Source organism: Larimichthys crocea, chromosome III (genome assembly GCF_000972845.2).
Source record: "Larimichthys crocea isolate SSNF chromosome III, L_crocea_2.0, whole genome shotgun sequence".
Lineage (NCBI taxonomy): Eukaryota > Metazoa > Chordata > Actinopteri > Sciaenidae > Larimichthys > Larimichthys crocea.
Genome location: NC_040013.1, coordinates 29,120,626 through 29,140,918, shown reverse-complemented (window position 1 = coordinate 29,140,918; position 20,293 = coordinate 29,120,626). Strand labels below are relative to the sequence as shown.

The 20,293-nt window shown below is 41.3% G+C and overlaps 1 protein-coding gene across 2 annotated transcripts; it reads left to right on the top strand.

Annotated features, from left to right (window-relative positions):
- The first annotated feature begins 2,473 nt into the window (after nucleotides 1-2,473).
- Nucleotides 2,474-19,200, top strand: inpp5jb (inositol polyphosphate-5-phosphatase Jb). 2 transcript variants are annotated; one of them, XM_019276049.2, is made up of 13 exons: nucleotides 2,474-3,040; nucleotides 7,175-7,668; nucleotides 9,155-9,262; nucleotides 9,520-9,628; nucleotides 12,164-12,280; nucleotides 13,244-13,419; nucleotides 13,679-13,790; nucleotides 14,168-14,277; nucleotides 14,442-14,649; nucleotides 14,956-15,093; nucleotides 15,231-15,314; nucleotides 15,901-16,005; nucleotides 16,159-19,200. In XM_019276049.2, exons 2-13 carry the CDS (start codon nucleotides 7,187-7,189, stop codon nucleotides 16,501-16,503), a joined length of 2,094 nt encoding a protein of 697 aa, XP_019131594.2. In that variant the 5' UTR covers nucleotides 2,474-3,040; nucleotides 7,175-7,186; the 3' UTR covers nucleotides 16,504-19,200. The 2 variants fall into 2 exon arrangements, with proteins under 2 accessions (XP_019131594.2, XP_019131591.2); XM_019276046.2 differs by having other exon boundaries at nucleotides 2,475-3,034.
- The last annotated feature ends 1,093 nt before the right edge of the window (nucleotides 19,201-20,293 follow it).

The following is a 20,293-nucleotide window of genomic DNA, read 5'->3' as shown; positions in this document are numbered from 1 at the left end:
TTTTCCATCAAATGAGTATGCAGTATATCAACGTATGCATAGTGAGAAAACATCCTGCTGTATTTAGTGTACTTCCGTGTATCACCATTAGCTTCAGGCAACCTTCTTCACCACATTTACTGTACTGCATCACGTTCTCCAGCAGGCTTTGGCCTCACAGGGCACACACACACACACACACACACACACACACACACACACACACATTAGGACTTTTGACTCATTCATTTCACAAAGACCACAGGCATTTAAGAGATCACAGAGACTTATGAAGTACCTTCAGGTGTTGCCACGGTAACACCTTATCCCAGGCACTTCAGCTCAGTGTAGGTGAAGTACACCAGTGTCAAAATACAAACTATTTAATGGTTATAGGGCAGTAGGCGTACAAGTTAAGTCTTTATTTAGACATTTTTACGAGTAAATAAAATAATAATTTCAGTTATAAATAATCAGCCAATAAACTTTTATGATGATGGGTGAAACAAACTTTATCTCCTTGGACTCATCCTGAAGGACTTCCAGTCCAAGTTTGCATCTAAGTCTGAGTAAAGGTTTAATTTAATCACAGTGAAACAGGAATATCTTCTTCCGTTTTGCACACAGTCCTGATTTTGTCCTCGTTAAGTTTGAACTCTCCTCTCATTGCCAAAACTGTGACACTTAACTGTAAAAAAAAAAAAACATCACATCTGGTGACACAGTTTCCCTCAGGCCTTAGCCAGTACAGTGATGCTAACATTAGCAGCATATTCACTTTGCATATTGGATGTATGAATTCATTACATGTAACTGAAAAAGGGGGAATCAGTATTAGATAAACTGTCTGTATAACACATCAGGAGAGTACACATGACATGTATTAAGGTTTCTTTACCTTTTCTTTTATATATTTCTTCCTCTTTCCAGTCATACAATCTGTAAAGCCTTTTGAGGTATATCTGTGAATGAATTCACTGAACAAAATCAACTTGTGTGCACTGGTTAGTACTGTCCCCTGACAGCAAGTTCCAGGTTCAAACCTTGGCTGGGGCCTTTCTGTGTGGACTTTGCATGTTCTTCTGTCTCTGGGTACTCCAGCTTCTTCCCATAATGTCTTTCTCTCAATTGCCAGTAGGTGTGACTGGTTGTTTGTCTCTATGTATCCTGTGATGAACTTGTCCAGAGTGTACCCCGCCACTCGTCCTGGGTCAGCTGGGATAGGCTCCAGCCCCATTGTGACCCTAATGAGGATAAGTCATTACAGATAATGGATGGATGGAAAATCGACTAGACATGTTCAGGTCACTGACAGACTATGACTAATAATAATAATAATAATAATAATAATGATAAATAATAAACATAAGAATACTATATATGAATAAAGAAGAAGAAGAAGAATTATATTCATATAGCACCTTTAAAAACAAGGTTTACAAAGTAGATTATTATTAAAATTATTAAAATGGAGAATGAGTAAAACAAAAGCAAAACAAAAGCAAAACAATAACAAAGTCACAGGCAGAGTGATTTAAAAAAATTTGAGGTTATTAATATATATGATGATAAGATGGGGGAGTACATTTTCACTGTGATATGTTTGGAAGAGATTGATCAATAAGTTTTGAGAAGATACACTTCAACTATCAAGAATAAATCACATTGTCACAATCATTTCATCACAACAGAACAATTTATAGATAAGATAAGATAAGATAGATCTCAACACTGTGGTGGCCAGGGTCGAAGAGACCTATCGCTGCCTTCCTAGACATAATAGATAGGTTTCCATTGACGTTCCAATCTGCATAAACAGACAACAGTGTCTCCAGACTAGAATGTGTTGACAATAACACCTGCATGGGTAAATGACTAATTCTGGGCATGTAGTATTTATGGTGTTATCTTTGAGGTTTAAAGTCTATCCACCAGCATGAGTTGGGCAGAATGTGAGACCGACTCAGGCGCTTCTGATGAACTTTGAGAGTGTCTCTAATTCTCCTTGATCAAGCGTCAATAAATAATACAGCATAAGACATCAGAGGCTCCTGAACACTTTCTTCCCTCCTGACCTCACCATTGACCTTTGCCTTCAGCAATTTCTCCACAACAGTAATAATATATATAAAACATTGGAGTATTATGTAAAAAGTTTAAACATATTAGCATTATGTTAAATGCAGTCCTATGTTATGTATTACCCCGAACAAACAGCAGTATGAAAATAAATAAAAAACTAATGATTGCTTAGTAGAAACTAAAATAAATAAATAAATAAAAGATGCAGGTGCTTCTATTTAATTGTAATTAGCCTATGCCGTGCACTTCCCCATACCGACCACTGGGCGGCAGTAGCTCTTTGAAGACACAGACTACATAGACCAGCCTTTTAAAAAAAAAAAAAACTACACTGTTATTTGTCTCGCGCTCTAATTTACGCTTTTGAGGATGTTGTCATAGCGACCGGTGTTGAGTCGGTGCACGAGCGTGAGACAGAGAACGCGCTCTCGAACGGACGCCATGATTGTAGGCGTGATACTCGAGCTGTTGTAGTTCTGTGAGCGTCAGAGCTGGACTGTTCATCAGACACATCGTTGGCAGGCAGCTGCTCGTTTACGGAAACGCTCCCTCCCTCCCTCTCTCTCCCTCTCTCTCTCTCTCTCTCTCTGTTTCGTGTTGTGTCCCGGACGTCTGTTTTAATTTGAAGGGCACGAGGGCAGGAGCAGGAGAGAGGAGCTGCTGCAGCCTGTGTCTTTAAACGCAGGAGAAGGTATTTGTGTTTCTGAGATGTAGCCTGCCTGGGAAAAAAAAACTGTCGCCTGCATCGCTCCAGACCCACCTGCTCCGGCTCACTGTCATCACCCCGCTGAGGACGGACTGAAGGAAGGAAGGGAGGAAGGTGGAATGCCGATGGTCACACCAGGGAGGCGACTGCAAAGGAAAGTTCAGTGTGTTTTTTAGGTTAATGTTTCACAGAAGAGGACTCATATAAATACTTCCACCGACCTTTACACCTGCAGAGACGCTTTCCTCACAAGAAGACCCAAAGCAGGTACAGGTGATGATTAATCAGCCACACGCATGCGCCATGTTTAGGCATTCATAATGTAAACAGGGTATGTTATAAGAAAAGAAAAAAAACACCACATATTGTTGTTGTTTACTTTTGTTTCATCACCTGTAAAGGTGATGTGTTCATACTGTGATCATAGTTTATAACCATCGAAATTCACCTGTTTATTTAGATCACACTGATTTAGAAATGTGTACACACACACTCTGTATTAGGACTCCCTCCTCTCTGACACACAAATGCATGCACACGTAGGCACCCGTGTGTCTGAGATTAAATCTGATGGCAAAACACTGAATTTAAATGACCTTCATCCTCTTTTTTTTCCAGCCAGACAAAATTGTCCTTGAAGCGAGAGTGTAATTAGGCCAGATACCATATCTGCTACTGTCCTCTTTCAGCCGAGGCATCAGTCATTACTCTCTCCTGGTTTAAAAATATGTACATCTACCAAGGTGCAAATAGTGTCTGCTACCCTGAAAGTTTACCTAACAAGGCGTACAGATGTTAAGACACATCCTGTCAAAATGCCTTCTCTTGGCTGCCACACATATTTGCATACTGGTGTAAGATAGTGCTACATAAACCACATATGTTGCACCCTTACAGTGACGTTTCAGCACGTTCTCATTCAGTAATGTAATATGCTGTGATAGATGCACTGAGGGAGCATTCAGCTGCAAGCACAATATTATGCAACTGCATCGGCTCCCAATACAATGCATTAATTTTGCAATTTGTAGAGCAAATGCACTAATTGTTCACCTAACAGGTTTTCTCAGTAGTTACCGGATCAGCAAGCTGCGGTTGCAACTTTTGACAAGTCTGTTAGCAGATTTTTCTTCACTCTTGTTAAAAAAAAAAAAAAAAACAGTAGCTGGGCAGGAAGGAACACTTAGGCACTGCACGACTTCTTTGTAAGACAGCGTTTTGACTTCATAATAACAATAACGTTGGGCTTGTTTCACATGCCAAGCACTGATGATTTATTTTCATCCTCCCTGATGAGTCTGTCCAAAGACGGATGCAGATACTTGACAATGTGCAATGTATGGTGAGTGTTCTCCTCCTCAGCAGAATAAAGCCTAAGTACATGTTTCCATTTGGCTGATCTCTACACTGCTAATTGACAGAGTCTGAAATCGTAAGTTACAACATAATTTTGCAGTGCAGACAATTTGCTTCATGTTGTCAGCACTTGTCGTCAGTATTGGACGGTAAGCAAAATCATCTCGACATCCTTAAGCCTTGGCTTGTGACCTGATCAGCAAGACGAGGGCCCCTGGATACGGGCGAGTGATACTCAGTGGTGCTAGGACCGGGAGGAGTGATATACAGCTGTGGCAGCAGCTGCCGGTGTCATATCTGCCCGGGTCATCATTAGTATCCCTGTCACAGGGGCATATGACCCTGGAGGGGCCCCGAACACCAACACTCTTTTTGGCTATAATTTCAGCATAGAATACTGAAGAGGTGGGTGAAATGCGATCAATATAAGGCGACCATGTATAGCAGAGATGAAAACATGATTTAATGTGAGGATATAGATGACTTCCTTTTCATTAAAGAAGACAGACATGAAATGCGGCTATCCGTGTTGTCAAATAATCCCATCAGAGGAGCCAAGAGGCTGGCTCGAGCCTGCTGTTTGGGTTACGCTACATCCTTCCTGGCTCTCTCCGCTCTCACCCCCTCAGGAGCGTGCATGTAAACACCATGACACATTTGTTATTATCAAATCATTCCACCCTCTCCTCGGCGAACGTGAGTGGAATAAAAAGTGCCAGTTTGTCATGACTGTTTCCAGAAAGGCAAATATTTGGCTCTTGCTCTGTCATAGATAAAGACAATGAGCATTAGAAAGTATTTAGATTTTGGCTGCGGGAAAAATAAAGACTTGAGAAGCACATCTAACGTTTAAGTGTTTCCTTCTTTCATCACCACCTTCACTAAGTCATTCACCTCGTTCCCAGATATTTTTGTGCACCATTTCATATATGGTTTAGACTTGCTGGTCACCTTCCCTGTTATTCTTTATTCCCATGCTCCCGCACATTATAGCCGATTATGATCTATGTCCAGTTGTTGTGACAGTGGCCGCTGGGACTGTGGCATGTTGACGTCATTGCCAGTGACTGTGAGGCGGTTGGCTGAAGGAAACAATACAGCGCCCGTCACTAGAGGAGCAGTGTCACCTCGGAGTACAGGGGGAAATAAAGAGAGGAAAGGAGTGAGATGATTTTAGGTCAGGAATAGTGTAGGCGCTGTGTGTGTGAAAGGAAAAATATAGGATAGGGGAAAACTAAATTGGCGGAGTGAGCCATTCGATGCCTATGCATTGAAGGTGGGTGAGATAGGACGGGAGAAGATGGTGAGAGAGAAAGGATTAGAGAAATGGCATGATAAGAGAGGGAGAGGGGGGGGATTAAAGCCTGGAAAAATAGACAGTGCCAGAGGGAAGTGTGAGAGGATCAATTTAGAGACATTCTGCAGAGACACAGTGTTGTCACTGTATGGGCTGTCTCACTCAGGCCCACCCCTCACTTCTCCTCAGCTCGTTTTGCACCCACCCACTCCCACGTGTGCCCAATCGTCCCCTTCCACCCTTCTCCACACCCCCCCCCTGACTAAATGCCATACATGGACCATAGGGATACATTATGCCCAGCCAGGCACCAGGTTATTGGTGGACTGGAAGACCAGCATGTTTCTGGGCACATGTTGAGGACAGAGGCAGCTCTACCCTCTCTGCATGAAAGTCACGGCCTCCGTCTCTTCAAGGTCATGTGAATAATTATTAGAAACCTCTGCCGACTTCTGTCCCCAAGCGGATAGCTCCCTTTCTCCGTCTCTCTCTCCCTGCTGACTAAAATATGTCCATAACGTACAGGGAATCATTTCAGCCATGTAGAGAATGTGATTTGGCCGTGCTCCTGATAATGCATGACGTTAGGTATCCCCTCACCCTCCATAAAAGATATGACACAGACATTTTTTGGTCCCTTTCTATCGCCGCTGACTGATGGATCTGGGTCAGGCTGCCACAGTTTTGTGCCTAAATCAGCTCTTTTTAAGGCTCAGACATGCCCAGAAGCGCAAGACCACGACCCCATCTATGTGGCTAATTTTTCATTTTCAGGGAACCTTTGCTTGCATTTAGTTTGGAGTCCTCTTTTGTGATTAACAATTTATGGACTACAATATCTTTTTGCATTTAATTTTCTATTAATTGTATGACCAAGTGGCAGTCATTTGTCATCAGCCATGCTGGATATCACCATAATTAGTCAGTTATTTATTAATTTCTCCTCAGTGCATTGAAGCAGTTGCCTGTGATGTCAAGTATTTTGCAGTTAAATCAGAAAATTGTAAACTGTGTGCACAGCAGCTTAGATCGCTATTGTGTTATATCAATCAGAAACAGAGGGAAGCAAAGCAGACATGTATTCACACAATAATTGAATGGATTGTTACTTCAATAAATAGATTTCCGTTTTCATTCATGTCCTCTTCCTCAGCTCTCTCTGTCTGTTTGATCTCTCTGCAGCTCTCTCTCTCTCTCTCTCTGCCTGTTGTTGTTTATTTCATGCTGTTGACTTTTGCTGTTCTGGACCATGCAGCGGTTCCTTGTGTTTGTGTTACTGTGTGGCAGGTGCTCTGAGCTGATATGAACTGACTGAGCATCTCCCTGGTTACTGGAGGACAGGCAGGCGGCTTAGGCACAAGAAGAAAGGATGATAAACCGTGTACAGGCTCCCACTCCAAATCTTCCATCCAAAAGCTCTTCCTGCTCTCCAGCTATTGTTTTTCATGTATTTTGTTCTTTCAAGTGTCTACTCCTGTCAATAGGTGCAGCTGTATTCATATGTTTTTAAGGTCATGAGAAGGCAGGTAATTGAAGAGTCACGATGGTAAGAGCCTGGATGACTCACTCCGTTGTCCTGCTGGGTCAATAGGGTCTCATGACTCATCAGCTGAATTGAGTCGTCATTTGTGAAAGAGGCTGCATGTTCGAGTTTCAGTGGTAGAAATCTCTCTATACTTCCTTGGCTCTATGGCCACAGAAACTGTGCTTTGGTCTTACAAGTGGAAACATTCCTATTGTTTTCTTTGTCGCAGAAATCGTAAGAGATGGACCAAAATACTCCAAGCCTAAGCCAGACGCAAGAAGACAACCCAAATGGAGCAGCAGAAGCTTTAACAACAACTCCAGCATCAGATACAGCAGCTCCAGCCACTGATCCCACTGCTGCTCAGCCTGCAGCTCCCGCCAGGCCGCGGCGGCCTCAGAGAAGCGCAAGAGTAGAGGGCTCCGTCGACATCTCTGAACCCAAAGCTGACTTCAAAACTGAACCTCCTCCAGTGGCTGATCATGAAGAGTCCAGTCCTGATGGTGCTGCGGCAAGTTGTCCCAAACCATCTCACCCTGCAGCAGTCAAACCCAACATTAAGGCTGGTCCTAAAGGTCCAGGCCACCACCCGGTTAGGGCTGCCTCAGTCCCACACCCACCTGCCAGCAAGCCCGTGCCTCCTCACCTGAACCCTCATGCACAGAGAGCCCTCTCTGTAGCAGGCACAGCTGACACACAGGCCCAGATTGTGGAAGACTTCAGGCAAGTTCCCAGATCTGTGTGTCTTCCAGCATTCATGTCTCAGCACGTCTCCACACTGGCTGTCATTCCCACACAGTTGTGAAAGATAAGCTTGGCACATGCAGCATTTATTTCCATAGATAGTCAACAGTGCAAGGCTGCATGAATATAGCAAACATGTCACCAAACTGTGGCGATTTTTGCTGAATATAGTATATAGTTTATTTTACTTTTCTGAAAAACAGGATACATCTGATTTAAATTACTTCAATACCACCAAGTTTGTCAGGATACATTTAATGTTTTCCTGAATTACAGAATTTGATTAGGGACTAAAACAAATGGCCTTGTGTCTTTCTTTCCCACTGGATGTTACTTCTTTTCTATGGGTGTGTCTCTAACCAATGCCTGAATCATCAGGTAGTTAACTACTTTACAGTAAACTGGATTTCTAGAGATTTCTAAAGAAAAGGGAGGAATGTGCAAACTGTTTAGTCATAACACCTATTTTTGTTCTTCACCAGTGTTAAAACAGCATAAAATAGTCAGATTTAGATCATTTATGAACAAGAAAACCTAAATAACATGTATGCTTTGTTAAATGTATCAGCTACAGCTGTTGTTATACATGCCACGGCTGTGTGAAGGGTCTTTTGGAAAGTCTAATAATAACACTGCAAGCGCTGCTTTTTATAGAACATTCGAGTTTTCTCAGGAGCTGAACTACAAGTGTCTTGGAACAACTGGCACTTAATGACCCCTAAACATCCCATTTCCTGTACACTACTAAACAGACAAGAGCTGCGTTCACATTCAACACACTCACATTTAAATGTAGGTCCTTAAATATGTGTATGAAGGTTGGGATGTGCATTTTTATTCCATCATTACGCCCTATCCAGGATTGTAGGAGCCCGTCTGGGTTAGAGGCAAATTCAGACAGACTGTGTTTAAACAGACAAACACATCCTCTCATTCACATTCAAATGGGTGATTTGGATTTTCAGAGTGGTTCAGAGTTATTTTTTAAACAAAGACTTCTTGTTCTTGTTGACATTGCTAACTACTGAGCTTCTAGGCTTTTCAATGTATTAAATCACATTACACGATTGCTCCCGTAACAACATAAAAAGTGTATGTACAATTCCTTTATACAACCTTTGGTTTACTGCCTGGTAACTGCCCTAATTTATACCACTATTTAACAGCATCTGGAAGTCAATATCATCAGTTTGTAATGTGTGTTGTTTTTACTTAATATTTCTGTCATAAAAATGAATTAATTTCATAATGATTAATTAGAGTGGAGTAACTGATAGGTCGAAACGCTGACATGATATCAGAAAGACAAATTGTGACATTGTGGTGAGAAATTGAGAGAAAAGATGTATCAAGTTAGATACACAGGGTTCTGCTGTCTCACTCTGAGTCTGTAGGTTATGACACTGAGGTGTGTAGGAGATGTGTGTGTTTATCAGAGATATTATGTAACCCCCTTTTCCAACAGGGTGCACATCATCACTTGGAATGTGGGTTCAGCTACGCCACCCGATGACATCACTTCCTTGCTGGGGCTGAACGTGGGTGATGGAAACACAGACATGTACATTATCGGGTGAGTGCTCTGCGGTACAGTTTCTTCCACTCAAAAGCTGAAGTGTCCATTTATGCTCACTTGTCTCACATCGGCACTGCAGACAATGCCGCTAATGAGCGGTCTGAACCACGGCGATGTCTCTCCCATTATGGCTAAGATCTTCTCCCATTTATTAATCCACTGTTAGATTATCAAAGCTCCCATTCACCAGCTCTTCTTCCATCTGCTGTCTGATGTTGACCCCTGTGTGTTGTTGTGTGTCATTTATCTTCAAGGCTGCAGGAAGTGAACTCTATGATTAACAAAAGGCTGAAAGATGTCCTCTTCACAGACCAGTGGAGCGAAGTCTGCATGGAGAGACTCAGCCCCTTTGGATATGTGCTGGTCAGTAATGGCTTTTATTATCAACACATATGCACACTCTCATAGTAAAATGCTAAACAGCTTTGATTCCTACTGTACGCATTACACAATCGCTGATGAGATCTCTGCTTCCTGCTGCTGTTTAGGTTCTTTTCCTTCCCTGAGCAGCGTAGGGGCTGATAATTTGTAACAGCCGTGTAATGTCAGTCTATCTTTTATCTTCTGCTGTCTGCTAAGCTCATAATACAAAGTCAAGCTCTCACTTCTGTCTCATGGTCTCCATCTGTGTGCCTTAATTCCTGCACACAGGCCCCTTATTGCACATATTGAATGAAATGTAGCAAACATTCCTATCATATAATCTATACTTTCTACACAGATGTTTATTTCTAAAGGAACTGTTTGCTCTGTTTAATATCTTCCATGGTATAATTTTGTAAGGGCGCATACCATAGCTGTGCTTGGTGTTTGTCTGGCTGCATCTTGGCTCTGTTGGCATGGTGAGCCAGAGAGCGTGAATCAACTGTCGAGCTAAACAAATGTCTCCCAGGATACTGTTTTATTTTTGGATCACGTCGCTGTCAGTGTTGATGGGCCTCTGACAGTGAGACTGATGCTGTCCCCCAGCTATCTCATAGTCGGCTACGTTAGTTTAAACCTCGTTAAAATCATCTTGATGCGACCTTTTTGTGTGCTTCATGTTGTGGATATTAATGCTGTGAGCAGGTTAAAGGGATGTGTTAGTTGGAGTGTGTCATGAGCGTAGGAAGATACACGATAGTGTCAGCGGGAATCTGTCTAGTCATGATATAGTGGACAGACACAAAGTAACGAGACACCCCATCGGTTCTTTCCACTCTGCGATAGTCTAATCACCAAGACTGATTGTCAGCTTCAGCTGTGACTGCTGCCAGCACAAGAAAGCGCACTCACATCAGCCCTCCACTGTAGAAACACAGAGCCGACAAGGCATTTTTCTGGCTATTCACCTGCTGATTGTCACCATCATTTCTGTTATAGTAAGCTCCAATTTAGATGCACACATTTGTATGCAGTGTGATTTATTGGATTGACATTTTCTCCAGATTTGTTTAAATATGACAATATGAAGCAGCTAAACGTGCATTTTGGATACTGTGAGGCTGTAAAATGCAATCATTTTTAAAACATGTATAATTAATATTTAGGTTAGATCATTTTTTATAGATTCATAGATGCTGCAGTAACCTACCTTTTTATTAAAAGTGAAATTAAGTTATGGAATTACTGCAGTTAATGCAGTTTTTCATTTAAAAATATAAATAAATCTATCTAACTGTAAGTGGAACATTTTTTGGATGAACAGTGGAAAAAGACCCTGATGTTTCTGTGGTCATCAGTATTAAAGACTGGAACGAGTGAGCTTTATTTTGCACTGAACTTCTTCCAGATTCCCAGGCTGCCCTGCAAGCATCACAGCTCATTCCTTCGGTCATGTGTGTGCAATACAAGGTCAAACATACACCGCTGCACACACACACACACACACACACACACCTGTCTTTGGGATTAAATGTCTTTTCTGCTCTTAGCCAAAATGTAGCATGGCAGCCTTCAAGAGCTCTTCCAATGTTCACTGATGCTGAATACATGCATGCAAAGGTATATTCACAGCCATTGTCTGTGTCCACACACTCCACAAATAAAGTCAATCCACTTTACGGTTCAGTAGAATCCATTACATAACAAAGTTGCTCAAATAGCCAGTTAGTATACAAGCGAGAGGGTCTTATGTCACGTGGAGATGTGTGCCTCCATTACTGCCCTCAGGGTATTTCAGGCCGAGTGTGATTATGCTTCTTTGGCCTGCCAGTTGGGGGTTGGGATGCGTGGACCGCTGGAGATAGGGAGAGGGAGTGGTAAATATCTGTTGAGGGGCTTGACATACCATACAAATATCTTCTCTTGTTTATTTAACAAATGCATGTGTTGCATGCCTGCCTCGTTTTTACATAATACAAATATATGTAGACTTCTTATTTTGAACTAGTGGTGCACTAATGTCAAAATCTGCATATCATTATGCATAAACAGAAGCAAGTGCTTGAAATATGATGGTGGACGGCTTGGAGAAAGGAATGGTCGGACCATCCGTGCCTGCTGTGCCTGCAGTGTGTACATCACATTTCCTTTGCAAAGTGGTTTGTTTCCACAGAGACGGTAGACCACAAGCTATGGCCTCCTTAATGTGCAGTGCTTCGTGTAAAGTAATGGAGAGCTGGGCCACAGGCTCCTGCAGGGCGAAATGGAAATTCAACGGAGGGAAAGTAAGGGGTGAAAGAGGATGGAGAAAGGGAAGCAGAGCAGCAGAAATGGACACACATGAAAGCCTGGACTCAGCTCGGAGAGAATTTGTTTATTAAATTTTTTCTGCCTGTTAAAAAGATAGATATATAACTTTATAGCTATACTCTATTCAGGTTTATGCAAAGCACCTGTTCATATCTCATCACTGTGTGTCTATTCATGGTTTATCTTTCTTTGGTTTATCTGTTTGTCCTCACCTGTCTCTCTCAGGTGACCTCCCAACGCATGCAGGGCTTGTTACTGCTGGTCTTTGCCAAGTACTTCCATCTGCCCTTCCTCCGCGGCGTCCAGACTGAAACCACCCGCACTGGCCTGGGGGGTTACTGGGTGAGACGGCTACTGACACCATTCTTTGAACAGCACTGCGATATGGAAGCTTAGCTCTACATAAAACGACATCTCTGTTGGCATGACTAAGCTTACATGTCTGTCACTGATACCCTGAGAGATACCTGACTACTTTACACTTCTATGGCTCTATGTAGGTTGTTTGCTTCATCCAGAGCATATGTTGGTAATCTGGTGCAAATTACATATAGATGAATGGCTGGTGAAACTGCACACTAACTGTATTGTTACTTGTTCAAATGTTGTTCCTCCAGTTTTATGAGAATGAAGATATAGATACTGTTATCTCACAGTCAGCAGCTGAAAATGAAAATGAACCAAGGGCAAACTACAGGGGATTACATTTCTATGAAAATATACACAAACTCTGCATATAATCATACATAACTAGTTCAGTTCTCTTTGTAACATTAAAAAAAAAAAAACTGAGAACTAAATACTCAGTGGATGTCTGCATGTATTATCCTGATCAGTGAGGGCTCTAATACATCTGAAAAGCCTTGTACTCTTAGTTTTAAGTGAGATTCTGTCTGTATGAACTCTTCTTCACATATTGCAGGTTTGATAATGAAACATCTTTTGTGCTTTAGTGGTTCAGAGCAGTTGGGAGAACAGCGGGAAGGAATCCGCAGACTCATCCTGTCCCCCCACTGTGCACTTTACTGTTAGCATTAAGTATTGATGACAGGCCTTTAATGAGTAAACTTCCTGTGTCTCTGTGGTACAGGCGCACGCACCACTCAATGCAGTGAAAACACTGATATATCCTGTGTGTCCACTGTGTATGGGATCATTCATTTCATTCAGTCCTTTACTTTTTCTATTTGAAATGAAATGAAAGTAAGTAAAATCAATATGAATCATCAAAGTCTCTTGTTCACAAGTGTGTTCCTTCCTCTCTTAGATATTACATAACTTCCTCTCTTCTTCTGGATGTTGCAGGGCAATAAAGGTGGTGTAAGCGCCCGCATGTCAGTGTTTGGCCACACCATCTGCTTTCTCAACTGCCACCTGCCGGCTCACATGGAAAACTCAGATCAGCGCATGGAGGACTTTGAGAGCATCCTGCAGCAGCAGCAGTTTGAGGGTCAGGCTGCCACCGGGGTTCTTGATCATGAGTAAGTCAGCGCACAAGCACGGGCACACATAAATACAGACACATTTATTTAGTTTTATGTATCCGCCTAATAAGCAGTTAAACAAATCTGGATCTGAATCCTTTGCACTTGGATATATCTATAACAAACAATCCCAGATTTCCCCATATTCATGTTTTAGACGGGAAATTGTGTCGCAGTGATTTTGCATTCAGCATTGCAAAAATATTTATGTACTTCCCTCATTAGATATTAATGAAATGACTCCTTTTTTTCACAGTGTGGTGTTCTGGTTTGGGGATCTCAATTTCCGCATTGATGACTTGGATATGCAAGTGGTGAAGTCAGCCATTGATAACAACAAGCTTCCGATGTTGTGGGAAAAAGATCAGGTAAAAAATAAATGTTGTCTAATATACTGTATAAAGAAAATGAATCATCTCCTTCGCATGTGATTTCCTGAACCACTGAGTGCAACTCTTAACTATGTAAGTAGTCTAGATGCTGAAATCTCATCCAGAAATGTTTTCCAAAAAGCTGTTCATGCTAAAATCTTAACTTTAGATCAGTGTGCTTGTGAAGACATTTCACAAAAGACAGGCTGCACATGATAAAATGTCTTCTTTCCTTGTTTGGCACGCTATGCACTGTGCTAAGTAATGCCAATAGAGGGCAATAGAGAAACACACCATCTTCTTAAAAGAGCCCTCAGTCAAATGCCAAACAGAAATCCTCTGTGAGTAATGTCTGCTGATTGTCATTGTTACAGCTCAATATGGCCAAAGACAGTGAAACAGTGTTGGAGGGTTTCCATGAGGGTCCACTGAAATTCCCTCCCACCTACAAGTTTGACGTTGGGACAGATACATATGACACAAGGTTGGTGATGCGAGGACTGCTGTTGTTGGATTCAAGGTCACTGACCAGATATCACAGAAAGGTTCTCCTTAGCCTGGGGGAGCATGAAAGTGGCTCATTTTTCTCCTCTCTGTACTGATTTCTTCTCTCTCATCTACATCCCTCTCTTTCTGCCCCTCATCCAGTGGGAAGAAGCGTAAACCAGCTTGGACCGACCGGATCCTGTGGCGCCTAAGAGCCACTGCAGCTTCCGGCACAGGTGTCAACACAGGGAAGCGTAGCTCCATTTCAGGGCTGACCAGCGGGACCAAAGTGACACAGCACTACTACCGAAGTTACATGGAATACACTGTCAGCGACCACAAACCAGTCTCCTCCATCTTTACCCTGCAGGTGAGACACATCAGGGTACACTTTAAAGATGATGATAACACAATACTTTTGTTTATTTTCAACACTTTAATTTGAGAATCTAACTGCTGTACAAGAACTTAGAGAGTAAAAAGCAGTCTAAACTTAGCAAAGTTGCGAATTAAATTGGGATATATATTATCGACACAATACGAAGCATATGAGCATGCATTTGGTGAACTTAATAATCTGTGTTAAGTCTCATTTCAGTCAGTGCTCAGTCCTTATTATCATTTTAAGTTCATCTCACAGTATTTTTGCTCACTATATGATAAATGTTCTCTGTAGTTCCCGTACAAGGTGGACATTCCCCTGGTCATAATCACAGTGGAGGACGAGTGGAATAGTATTGCTGATGCCACAGCAAAATTCAAAATGGTGCCCAACTTTGCTCGCAGCTCCTGGGACTGGATCGGACTGTACAAGGTGAATATCATGTTACCTCTTCTGGCCAAATAACATGTAAATGTTTGAAGAATCCATGACTAGCATAACAAATATTTCTGTGTGTTACCGACTTGGATCGAGTACTGTTTGTGATTGTTCCACTGCTGCCCCCATAGGTGGGTTTCAAACACCATAAGGACTATGTGGGATATGTGTGGGCCAAGCAAGAGGAGGCTGATTTTCATCGACAGGAACATCAGGTAATCTGGATGCATGCTGAATTCTCTCTAGAGCTAATTTTCTTTCACATTTAATAGAGGTCTTGTTACAGGAATTTTAAAGAAAACCCCTTTAAATAAAGAGGACTGGATTCAAAGTATCAAAGTTCAAGTTGAATTTATTGTTCTTGTTCAAGAAGGAGCGTTTAACAGTGCAACACACAAAAGGGGTTACAGAGAAAAAGGCTCCCTGAGGAGCTCTGACAGTTGGTTCTTATACATTTTCCTAAAAATGGGCTGTCTCAACCCCTGCAAATTGTTAACAGACAACTTGCATATATAGCATCTAAACGGTTTTCTTCAGCATATCCCCTAATCAGTAGCCAGTATATCCCCAATCTAGATGTCACCTCTCTGACCTGTCTCTGACCATTGTTCTGTTCTGGAATTCCTCTATTTATACATTAACCTGAACTTTACCTTACCCTGCCAGTCTCAGTAAAACATTAATAAAGGAAAGTGCCCTCAAGACATGTGATAAATAGGAACAAATGTCGTATAATTTAAAACATCTAAATAGCAGTGTAATCCTAATTTTTTATAACAGGTCTGACTAACTGTTTTCCAGGTAACCTTTACTGAGGAGGAGTTGCCCAAAGGCTCAGGGGACTTTATCTTGGGTTACTATAGCAACAACATGAGCACCATTGTGGGTGTAACAGAGCCATTTCAGGTAATCATAACTCTGGCATTTCTTTCTTGAGGTTAAAACAATCAAAATGCGTTATCTCTTAGAGGAAGGCTTTACATCTGCGTCTACTGCTGACATTTCTCCATATTCTGCCTCCTCCATCCCACTCTTATCCTCTTTTTCATCTATCTTCAGATCCAGCTTCCCACTTCAGGTCTTGACAACAGTTCTTCAGACAGCTCTGACTTCAGCTCCGAAGATGACAGCACTGTTGTCCTCATGAAAACAAGGTCCCGCAGTCCCAGTCCACGCAAGAGCAAGCACTGCAGCCGTCGCAGCGTCAGCCGAAGTCACAGCCGCAGCCGCTCTGGCAGCCCGGAGCAGGCCAAAATGAAAATGCTGAATGTCACTGATGATTCTCCATCCAGCAACACTACAACAACTAAGAGTGAGTCCACAGAACATCCAGCAGAGGGCAGCAGCAGCCAGACGTCTGCTCCCAAGGAGAAAGAAAAGGACAGAAAGGGTTCAGGGCTGTGATGCACAACCAAGCCCTGCTGTTGTCACAGGTCACAAAGCCAACTGTTGTGTCTTTTATTAAATACATCCACTACGCTGTATGTTTTCTGTAATGAAAATATACAGTCTCTGATGCCATCCTTTTCAGGAACAGCCATCTGGTTTGTCCAGAAGGCTACTTTGCCTTGAGTTGTTCTATTAAGCTGTGCACATTGTATATTTTTTATTTGTAAACCTTTCACTCTGTCCTGTGTTTCTTCTATCTTTGTCCGTTCTCAGGTGTGGACAGTACAGGGAGCTGACACCTTGCATTAGGAAATACTCAAGGATAATATGGTCATGTAGAGTAAAAGAGTGATTACTTTTTACAAACCATCCTTCCTATTTTCCGTGTTTGAAACTCTGCACTGATGTATCTATCAGTCATGTCAGCAGACTGCATACAGGCATTGGAAAACGTTGTTGAGATAAGGAGTATGACTTGCCACAGACATTGCTCACAAATCATTAGTTTGCTTTAGTTGTGAAACATGTATCTGTTATGAAACAGATCTGCTCAGACCAAGAGGACCTTCTAGACATAGTAAATAGTGCATTTTATTCCAAAACATCCTATGAAAGCATCACCAGCTTGGTCAGCAATCACTCACATTATCAGTTTTAGCAAACCTGCAAATGGAGATAGCCATGAAATTTGTCTTGGCGGCATGGTTCTACTCTTATGGATGTTCAGGTTGCATTACAGAGCAACACAATACTTAACACGCAGGTCCAAATGATCCACCAAAGGGGGGAAAAAAAGTCCCTGGAGGGTACATAAAAACAGAGCAGAACTAAAGTAGGCGGAGGCTGGGGTCCAGGGGGCTCGGCCACTAGCCATGGCAGCAGCGCAGCACGTCAGCACAGAGTGTATTTGAGTGTAAAGGCCTTTAAATAGACCGCCAAATCAGTACAGTGGGATGTGATGAGGGTAGGCTGTCAGCTGATACTGCATAGCTGCTTTGCCAGAGCTAGTCCATTAATTGTTGGCCACTGCTGGGCCAGCTACATTGGTAACAACTACAGCAATATCTGAGCCAGGAATCATGCAGTATATTGCTTTGCCATGTGAGTTAATGGGCCTTATCTAAGAAATAATTTACTCAGAAAACAAAAATGACATATTTGTTTTTATTCGATTTCATGATGTTTTTAACATGGAAGGAAGTAAAACTCTGGATATCGCTGACAAATGTGAGCAGGAACTCTACTGTGTAGAGCTACTACAGTGCTTTGCATTATACTGAAAGTAGTATGATACAAAGCTGACATGTTCCACTATGGAATATCACAATGCTTCTGTGATATTTCAAATAAATAAAAACTTGTCCTTTTTATTTCTTTTGATTATTTTGATTTTGACTTTTTGTTTTTTGCTTTATTTCAGTTCACAGTTCCTCTTTTTTTTTGTTTTTGTGTTTTCTCTCACTCAGATCCTCTTTTACAGGTCCTGGTGATTAGCTGAGTGACAATAGTCGTGTTGCATTGTTACCGTGTGACCTCTGATGCACCATCTTAGACACTTTTGGGCCGTTAGCGTAGGACAGTGTATACTGTTGTAGCTGTAACCTCAGTGTGTATGTGTGTAATCAGTTTGTGTGTGTATGTGTTTTTATGGATGTGTGTGTGTGTGTGTGTGTTTTGGATGGTGTGGGGTGCCTGTTTGTGTGTGTAGCGAACAGTGGCATGAATGGGGGGTGTGACTGAGCTTGCATGGTTTGCTGCTGGACATACTGTACATTCCGGTACTGTGATTTTTGTGCCGTAAAGTGCTGTTTTTGACTCCTCTTTGTTATGATCGTGGCTGTGAAAAATTGTTAGAAAAACATGGTAAGGACAGTATAAAAATTTAAACTTCAGTATAAATGTTAGGTGAAGAAAATGCAAGACAGTTCTGCTTGTATAATTCTGAACTTGTTTGAATCATTTCATAGTGCATTTGTGTATTTTCTTGATTTTTAAATGAAAAATCTATTGGACTTTGTGTAGAGTGTTTAAAAAATGTTAAAGATTGTATGACTTTGTCCTACTTTAGGTAATTTAGAAGTATGATGAGTTCTGCAGTCATGACTATTCACTCATATCTATTGTGAAATGTTAATGAAGAAAATGCTCTGTCTACAGAATGTTACTGTTTTGTAATGATGTGGCTAAAATAGAAGAAATATCTATGTAAAGAACATATTAAGTATGGTAGAAAATATGTAATAGAAGACAATCTATGCCACAAAGATTATTTTACTTAAATTATGTATTTATTTTCTTATTTACTGTAACTGTTAAATGAGCCTGAATTCTGCTGGCCAGTGAGGGAGCATTATTTCAATGGAAATGTCAAAATACGATAATAAATTATTGATAATTATTTTCTTTTTCTATTAGGAACTATAAAGAGAGAGTTTGATTTCTCCAGTTTTCATTTTAGTAAAGTCAGATCAGATGTTGCTTTTATTGTCTAAAGTGTAGATTGTTTAGTCTACAGTTCTTTGTAAATTGTGTATGAAATCAATTTAAAATAACAAATTAGCAAGCCTGCAAGATAATTATTGTCGGTATATGAAAGTGTTTAAAATCATCTGATCTGTGTGGTGAGACGGGTTTATAGGGGTTGCTTGCTTTGTTATCGAACTCAAAAACTAGTGCAACACTGTCCAAAGGAATAATATACTATCCTTCAAACTTTGCTGTCTGTTTTCTGAGTCTCTTCATATTTATTGCCAATCCTTGAAAAATGAGTAACTTCAGCATAGTCTGTTGTTACAGGTAGAAGTTGTGTGCTGTTTTTGTCTCTCTCAATAAATGTGGTCAGCGAGCACAACACAACATCCTGCTGAAGGCAACAGCAGGTGCATCTTGCATCATGCTTTTGCCCTGTGAAAAGAAAGTGTCCATCATGCAAATTCATGGTGACTGTACTGCTCTGATGCAACACTGGTCAGGGATTGAGTTGTTTGGTTTAGTGAAACTAAACCCAAACAAACATTATTAAATGAATTGACTGGGGTGGAGGTTGACATTAGTAATCACCCCTGTAATGTCATGACTGTGAAGAGTGTTTTTATTGTTTCCATGAAAATGGCAAAATTAAAATGTCTAAATTTGCCTTTTTTTTGGATTCTGCCACCAGAAGATTAATAATAATATGCATGTGTGCGGGGCGGACCTCTAGTTTACAGCATAAGCCGCTGTGTGTGTTTAACTATCTTTATAGTGTAGGATATCAATGATACGTTTATTCTTTACCTCACACGATGATAATAAAAAATATCTAGCAGCCACTGTTAAAGTTATCAGACCTTCACTGACCATGGACCATGGCTGACTGACCATAAACTTCAGTTAGAGCACGGTGAACTGGTTATATCTCGTCACTGTGGATTTAGAAAGATCTCTGCTTAATGATGCAACACTTGGATTTGTGTGGATGTGTGTTTTATATATGCTGTGTCACTGTGACAAGCCACGTGTATTTCATTCAGCGATATCACGAACAAGAGGTGATTAATAGATGTAGGAATTTGGATATTCACAATGACAAGCACTTTTCCACTAAAAAAAGCAATATTCTCCAATCAAAACTAGAGAAACTTCTCTGTAAGACTGTTTGTCTTCACAAATAAATAAAATGACCTTGCTTTGTTGCTAAACCCATTATAAAACCCTATCAAGACAATATTAAACCCATCTGTTGCCTGCAAACGTAGAACATGTTCACAATCATAGCTTTTGATTATATTAGACAACGAGGCCTGAAGCCTAAGAGGGAGATGGG

Bases quoted from the DNA above. Each gene is read 5' to 3' on its own strand.
- inpp5jb (XM_019276049.2), top strand. From the start codon at position 7,187: ATGGACCAAAATACTCCAAGCCTAAGCCAGACGCAAGAAGACAACCCA. The intron at 14,278-14,441 runs GTTGGTGATGCG...CCCCTCATCCAG, and splicing joins ACAGATACATATGACACAAG to TGGGAAGAAGCGTAAACCAG. The intron at 14,650-14,955 runs GTGAGACACATC...TGTTCTCTGTAG, and splicing joins CCTCCATCTTTACCCTGCAG to TTCCCGTACAAGGTGGACAT.